Genomic DNA, 7,500 nt, shown 5'->3' with positions numbered 1-7,500 from the left:
AACAGTCAGAGCAACAGTCAGAGCAACAGTCGGAGCAACAGTTAGAGTAACAGTCAGAGCAACAGTCAGAGTAACAGTCAGAGCAACAGTCAGAGTAACAGTCAGAGCAACAGTCGGAGCAACAGTTAGAGTAACAGTCAGAGCAACAGTCAGAGTAACAGTCAGAGCAACAGTCAGAGCAACAGTTAGAGTAACAGTCAGAGCAACAGTCAGAGTAACAGTCAGAGCAACAGTCAGAGCAACAGTCAGAGCAACAGTCAGAGCAACAGTCAGAGTAACAGTCAGAGCAACAGTCAGAGCAACAGTCAGAGTAACAGTCAGAGCAACAGTCAGAGCAACAGTCAGAGTAACAGTCAGAGTAACAGTCAGAGTAACAGTCAGAGCAACAGTCAGAGTAACAGTCAGAGCAACAGTCAGAGCAACAGTCAGAGTAACAGTCAGAGTAACAGTCAGAGTAACAGTCAGAGCAACAGTCAGAGTAACAGTCAGAGCAACAGTCAGAGCAACAGTCAGAGCAACAGTCAGAGTAACAGTCAGAGCAACAGTCAGAGCAACAGTCAGAGCAACAGTCAGAGTAACAGTCAGAGCAACAGTCAGAGCAACAGTCAGAGCAACAGTCAGAGTAACAGTCAGAGTAACAGTCAGAGTAACAGTCAGAGTAACAGTCAGAGCAACAGTCAGAGTAACAGTCGGAGTAACAGTGTGTGTGTCTGTGTCCAGCGGAGAGCTACGGTCCGGTGAAGACCTGCTGTGAGCAGGGTATGAAGTACATCCCAAAGAGCGTCACCTGCCATCAGTTCGCCCTGCAGACCTTCAGGAAACACCACCGCTGCAGGCTGGCCTTCAAAGCCTGCTGCGAGTTCATCCAGCAGAACCTGGACCAGGACCAGAACCTGATCCTGGGACGCCACGGTCAGTCTGAGCCCATCACACTCACACACACACACAGGTCACTGACGTCACAGCCCATCACACTCACACACACACACACAGGTCACTGACGTCACAGCCCATCACACCCACACACACACAGGTCACTGACGTCACAGCCCATCACACTCACACACACACAGGTCACTGACGTCACAGCCCATCACACTCACACACACACAGGTCACTGACGTCACAGCCCATCACACTCACACACACACAGGTCACTGACGTCACAGCCCATCACACTCACACACACACAGGTCACTGACGTCACAGCCCATCACACTCACACACACACAGGTCACTGACGTCACAGCCCATCACACTCACACACACACAGACGTGAAACCCTGAGGGGGGTGGACTTTACGTTACCACTGGCTAGCTAACAAAGACCATGATACTATCTGTGTGTGTGTGTGTGTGTGTGTGCGTGTGTGTGTGTGTGCGTGTGTGTGTCTGTGTGTTTGTGCGTGTGCGTGCGTGCGTGCTTGCGTGTGTGTGTGTGTGTGTGTGCGTGTGCGTGTGCGTCTGCGTGTGCGTGTGTGTGTGTCTGTGTGTGTGTGCGTGTGTGTGTGTGTGTGTGTGTGTGTGTGTGTGTGCGCAGCGATGGGGGTGGACTTCGACGTGGCTCCTTCTCTGGTGCGGAGCTACTTTCCAGAGAGCTGGATGTGGGAGGTGCAGCCCGTCAGGTGACACACATCAAACACACACTCAACTCTGTTTGTTTATGTTTTTGTGTGTTTGTTTGTTTGTGTGTTTGTGTGTTTGCGGTGTCAGTAACTCCGTACACTTCCTTAAGTTCTGTATTGAAGTGAAACCTTGAGGCGCTCTGTTGCAGTCGCCCTGAGGACGATCATAGCATCACACTGCATTTATCAGGCGTGAGCAGGTTTGCTGACGACACTCTTGTTTATGTTTACGTCATATATAAATATATATGTGCGTGTGTGTTTGCTGTGCTCAGCTCAGGCCAGATGTCGGCCATCAGGCCTCTCCCGGACTCCCTCACCACCTGGAACATCCGGGCCGTCGGCATGTTCCCCCACGGTGAGTCCACTGCTGCTGAGACACTCCAGCTCTTTACTGAAGCGGTTCCTCTGAACCAGATCTGGAGCTTCTCTCCTTCACATCCGCACCAACAGCACAGTCTTCCTGTTAGTCCTCTGGGCGGGTTGGGCGAGGGGCGGAGCCTGGTAGAGCGCGCAGGAGGACATGGCGTGGACCACACCGCGGCCTCGTTCATGTGATCTTGGTGTTCGTTGAAGCTGTGGATGGTTTTGGCGTTTGGTCCTCACCGACACAAGTCCCCGAATCTGTCGTCAGGGGTGATATGGAGCTGCATCGTAGAGACGCCCGCTGACGACGTCTGTCTGTGTGTGTGTGTGTGTGTGTATGTGTGTGTGTGTGTGTGTGTGTGTATGTGTGTGTGCGTGTGTGCGTGTGTGCTTGTGTGTGTGTGTGTGTGTGTGTGTGTGTGCAGGTGTGTGTGTTGCAGAGCCGGTTCAGGTGGTGGTTAACCTGCCCCTCAGCGTGGACATACCGCTGCCGTACCAGGTGGTCCGAGGGGAGCAGGTGGAGCTGAAGGGCTCCGTGTACAACCAGCAGGCCGACGCCATCTCGGTACCGCCTACGTTTCCCATGATGCTTTGCCAGCGGCTGGCTGTGGTGTAGCAGAGAGCTAACTGTCGTCTCCCCCTCAGTACTGCGTGACGCTGACGGCCGGCCCGGCGCTCTGCCTGCAGCAGTCCCAGCCGGACGCCGGGGGCACGGGGCTGCACTCCACCGCCTGCAGCTGGAGCCCGCTGCCTGCAGGCGGCGTGGACACGGTGACCTTCACCCTGCTGGGCCTGCAGCCCGGGGACCACGCCCTCACCTTCACCCTGAAGACGCGCACAGGAGGCAAAGACATCCTGCAGAAGAAGCTGAGAGTGGTGGTACGGACACGGCGCCTCCTGAGGGCGACGGGGACGTTGTGAGAATGAGAGTGACGGTGACATGTTTGTGTTTCAGCCCGAAGGCGTGAAGAAGGAGGAGTTCTCCGCAGGGACGCTGGACCCGCAGGGGCTCTACGGTGCGTCCGCTTCCTCACCTGCACCTGCACCTGCACACACCTGCACACACCTGCACCTGCACCTGCACACACCTGCACACACCTGCACACACCTGCACGCACCTGCACCTGCACACACCTGCACACACCTGCACGCACCTGCACCTGCACACACCTGCACCTGCACCTGCACACACCTGCACCTGCACCTGCACACACCTGCACACACCTGCACACACCTGCACCTGCACGCACCTGCACCTGCACACACCTGCACCTGCACCTGCACGCACCTGCACACACCTGCACGCACCTGCACCTGCACACACCTGCACCTGCACCTGCACGCACCTGCACACACCTGCACACACCTGCACCTGCACACACCTGCACACACCTCCACGCACCTGCACACACCTGCACACACCTGCACACACCTGCACACACCTGCACCTGCACGCACCTGCACCTGCACACACCTGCACCTGCACCTGCACCTGCACCTGCACCTGCACACACCTGCACACACCTGCACCTGCACACACCTGCACACACCTGCACCTGCACACACCTGCACACACCTGCACTTGCACACACCTGCACGCACCTGTACACACCTGCACCTGCCCAGCATGCGGGTGAAGCTATCAGCTAACGCTAACTCTCTATGGTGGCCCTGCAGGTTCAGAGAAGAGAATCGTGGAGCTGAAGAACAAACTGCCGGCTAACATGGTTCCAAACACGGCCGTGGAGCGGATGCTGAGCATCAACGGTGAGACGAGCACAGGAACCGGGCCCTGGCCCTGGGCCTGGCCCTGACGCTGGTGCTGGCCCTGGTCCTGGTGCTGGTGCTGGTGCTGGTCCTGGTCCTGGCCCTGGTCCTGGCCCTGGCCCTGGTCCTGGCCCTGGTCCTGGCCCTGGCCCTGGTCCTGGCCCTGGCCCTGGCCCTAGCCCTGGTTCTGGCCCTGGCTCTGGCCCTGGCCCTGGTCCTGGCTCTGGCCCTGGCCCTGGCCCTGGTCCTGGCCCTGGCCCTGGCCCTGGCCCTGGCCCTAGCCCTGGTCCTGGTTCTGGCCCTGGCTCTGGCCCTGGCCCTGGTCCTGGCTCTGGCCCTGGCCCTGGCCCTGGTCCTGGCCCTGGCCCTGGCCCTGGCCCTGGTCCTGGCCCTGGCCCTGGCCCTGGCCCTGGCCCTGGCCCTGGTCAGTAATCCACACCTGTGATGTGTGTTTCCAGGTGAGGTCCTGGGGGACGTCCTGTCGGTGATGCACAGCCCTGAGGGACTCCGGCAGCTCGTCAACCTGCCGCCCGGGTCGGCGGAGGCAGAGGTGGGCGGCGTCCTGCTGCTGGCTCAGGTGTATCGCTACCTGGAGGCCACGCGCACCTGGGACGTCCTGGGATCAGACATCCAGAAGAACTCAGCTGATCTGAGACAGAAGATCAGACAGGGTGAGGAGACACACACACACACACACACACAACCACACACACACACACACACACACACACACACACACACACACACACACACACACACACACACACACACACACACACACACACACACACAGGTGAGCACACAGGTGGACACACCAAGATCCTGTGTTTACTGTGTGTGTGTGTGTGTGTGTGTGTGTGTGTGTGTGTGTGTGTGTGTGTGTGTGTGTGTGTGTGTGTGTGTGTGTGTGTGTGTGTGTGTGTGTGTGTGTGTGTGTGTGTGTGTGTGTGTGTGTGTGTGTGTGTGTGTGTGTGCGTGTGTGTGTGTGCAGGTCTGGTCAGTATCAGTTCGTTCAGAGGTGGAGACTCCAGCTACAGCATGTGGAAGAAGAGAGAGCCCAGCACCTGGTCAGAGCTCACACACACACACACACACACACACACACACACACACATCCTGGATCAGGTCTCAGGGGCAGCAGCTCCAGCCTCTGATCCTGGATCAGGTCTCAGGGGCAGCAGCTCCAGCAGGGGACCCCAAACTTCCCTTTCCCGGGCCACATTAACCAGCTCTAACTGGGGGATCCTGAGGCGTTCCCAGGCCAGTGTGGAGATCTAATCTCTCCACCTGGTCCTGGGTCTTCCCCGAGGCCTCCTCCCAGCTGGACGTGCCTGGAACACCTCCCTAGGGAGGCGCCCAGGGTTCATCCTTACCAGATGATCCTGAACCACCTCAACTGGCTCCTTTCAACGCAAAGGAGCAGCGGCTCTACTCCGAGTTCCTCACGGATGCTGAACTTCTCCCCCTCTCTCTAAGGGAGACTCCAGACCCCCTCCTGAGGAAACACATTTCACACGCTTGGACCTGGACCTGGTTCTTTGGGTCCTGACCTGGACCTGGTTCTTTGGGTCCTGACTTGGGTCCTTTCCAGCACCTTGGAGTCGACTTTACCAGGGAGGCTGAGTAGTGTGATCCCCCTGTAACTGGCTCACACCCTACCACCCCGGTCTGCCACTCCCTTGGCAGGTGTGAGGTGAAGGTCTCTGGGACAGGGGCCTCCTCCAGACGGTCCCAGTTCACCCGCACTACTGGTTTGGGTTTACCCGGTCTGTCCAGAACCTTCCCCATCCTCTGACCCACTCATCCCCAGATGGTGATCAGCTGACAGCTCTGCCCCTCTCTTCACCCGAGTGTCCAAAACATCCGGCCTCAGATCAGATGAGACCATCACAGACTGGATCCTGGACCTTTGGCCTAGTGTGCTCTGGGACCAGGTCCACTTCTGAGCCTCCTTCTGTTCCAACATGGTGTTTGTTAAAGAGGATCCAGGACCAGCACACAAGTCTAACACCAGACGCTGGGGTTTAGATCAGGGAGGCCGTTCCTCCCAATCAGCCTCTCCAGGTGTCTCCATCGTTGCCCACGTGGGCGTTGAAGTCTCCCAGCAGGACTCTGGAGTCCCCTACTGGAGCCCCATGCAGGACTCCATTCAGGGTCTCCAAGAAGGCCCCAGACTCTGAACTGCTGTTCGCTGCATCTGCACCAACAACAGTCAGAGTCCCCCCCCCACCACCCGCAGGCGTAAGGAGGCCACCCTCTGGTCCACCGGGGTGAACTCCAACACCGCGGCGCTCAGCCGCGGGTTTGAGAGTCTCCCCACACCCGCCCGGCCCCTCACACCCTGGGCCCCTCCAGAGAAGACCAGGGTCCAGCCCCTATCCAGGAGCACGGGTCCAGATCCAGACTGTGTGTGGAGGTGAGCCCCCCCAGATCTAACTGGGAGCTCCACCTCCCTCACAAGCTCCGGCTCCTTCCCCCACAGAGAGGAGACGCTCCACGTCCCCAGAGCCTCTGCTGCCCGGGTCTGGACCCTCCAGGCCCCTCACCTCACTGCCCCCCGTGCAGCAGCGCCCCGACCCCAGAGGTTCCTCCTGTGAGTGGGGGGCCCACAGGATGGAGGGGGGGAGGGGCCACAGGATGGAGGGGGTCCTTTCGGAGGGGCTCCGTGGCAAACCCGGCCACCAGGCACTTGCCAGCGAGCCCTCCGTCTGGGCCTGGCTCCGGGCAGGGTCTCTCCTCCTCTTCCTGGTTTGTCCGTAGAGTCTTTGTGAGGCGTTCTTAGTCCGGCCCCTCGCCTGAGACCACTCTGCCATGGGAGACCAGGAGCACCAGGGTCCAGACCACAGCCCTCAGGGTCACAGGGACTCAGACCTGAACCACCATGAGGGGACGGGTCCAGACCACAGCCCTCAGGTTCACAGGGACGTGTGTTCGATCCTTTCTTCTTTATTAAACTCAACTCTGACAGAGGCTCAGATCCTGTCTCCCGTGTGTCCCAGGCTCACCGCCCTGGTGGACTCTGTGGCCCTGGTGGACTCCCTGGCCCTGGTGGACTCCCTGGCCCTGGTGGACTCCCTGGCCCTGGTGGACTCCCTGGTCCTGGATCAGTGTTGATGCTCTTCATTCAGATCCTGTCTCCTGTGTGTCCCAGGCTCACGGCCCTGGTGGTGGACTCCCTGGCCCTGGTGGACTCCCTGGCCCTGGTGGACACCGTGGTCCCTGTGGACCATCAGCAGCTCTCAGACTCAGTGTCCTGGTTGATCCGAGGAGCTCAGCAGCCGGACGGATCCTTCAGCGACAAGTCCTCCTTCAGACCCAACAGAGCCCTGGTCAGACGCTCTGCTCCTCCTCCTCCTCTTCCTCCTCCTCCTCCTCTTCTTCCTCCTCCTCCTCCTCCTCCTCCTCCTCTTCCTCCTCCTCCTCCTCTAACTGCTCCTGCTCCTCCTCCTCCTGCTCCTCCTCCTCTTCCTCCTCTTCCTCCTGCTCCTCTTCCTCCTCCTCCTCCTCCTCCTCCTCCTCCTCCTCCTCCTCCTCTTCCTCCTCTTCCTCTTCCTCCTCCTCCTCTTCCACCTCCTCCTCTTCCACCTCCTCCTCTTCCTCCTCCTTTTCCACCTCCTCCTCTTCCTCCTCCTCCTCCTCTTCCTCTCTTCCTCCTCCTCTTCCACCTCCTCCTCTTCCTCCTCCTCCTCTTCCTCCTCCTCTTCCTCCTCCTCCTCTTCCTCCTCATCTTCCTCTCTTCCTC

General features: G+C 59.0%; 1 protein-coding gene across 1 annotated transcript in view; it reads left to right on the top strand.

Annotated features, from left to right (window-relative positions):
- The window catches only part of c5 (complement component 5), a gene marked incomplete at both ends in the record, with an annotated part of 42,350 nt that overhangs the window by 9,620 nt on the left and 25,230 nt on the right, over positions 1-7,500 (top strand). Inside the window, 10 exons of the mRNA XM_083912825.1 lie at positions 721-912; positions 1,541-1,625; positions 1,901-1,983; positions 2,417-2,556; positions 2,637-2,870; positions 2,947-3,007; positions 3,669-3,758; positions 4,217-4,429; positions 4,750-4,825; positions 6,910-7,087. Of these exons, the coding sequence (XP_083768951.1) occupies positions 721-912; positions 1,541-1,625; positions 1,901-1,983; positions 2,417-2,556; positions 2,637-2,870; positions 2,947-3,007; positions 3,669-3,758; positions 4,217-4,429; positions 4,750-4,825; positions 6,910-7,087 (1,352 nt within the window). The remainder of the gene's footprint in view (positions 1-720; positions 913-1,540; positions 1,626-1,900; positions 1,984-2,416; positions 2,557-2,636; positions 2,871-2,946; positions 3,008-3,668; positions 3,759-4,216; positions 4,430-4,749; positions 4,826-6,909; positions 7,088-7,500) is intronic.

The sequence above is a fragment of the Echiichthys vipera genome, assembly GCF_963691815.1.
Source record: "Echiichthys vipera genome assembly, chromosome: 4".
NCBI classification, from domain to species: Eukaryota; Metazoa; Chordata; class Actinopteri; order Perciformes; family Trachinidae; genus Echiichthys; species Echiichthys vipera.
Note: the sequence above shows the minus strand (reverse complement) of the source record. Positions and strands in the feature narration are given on the sequence as shown.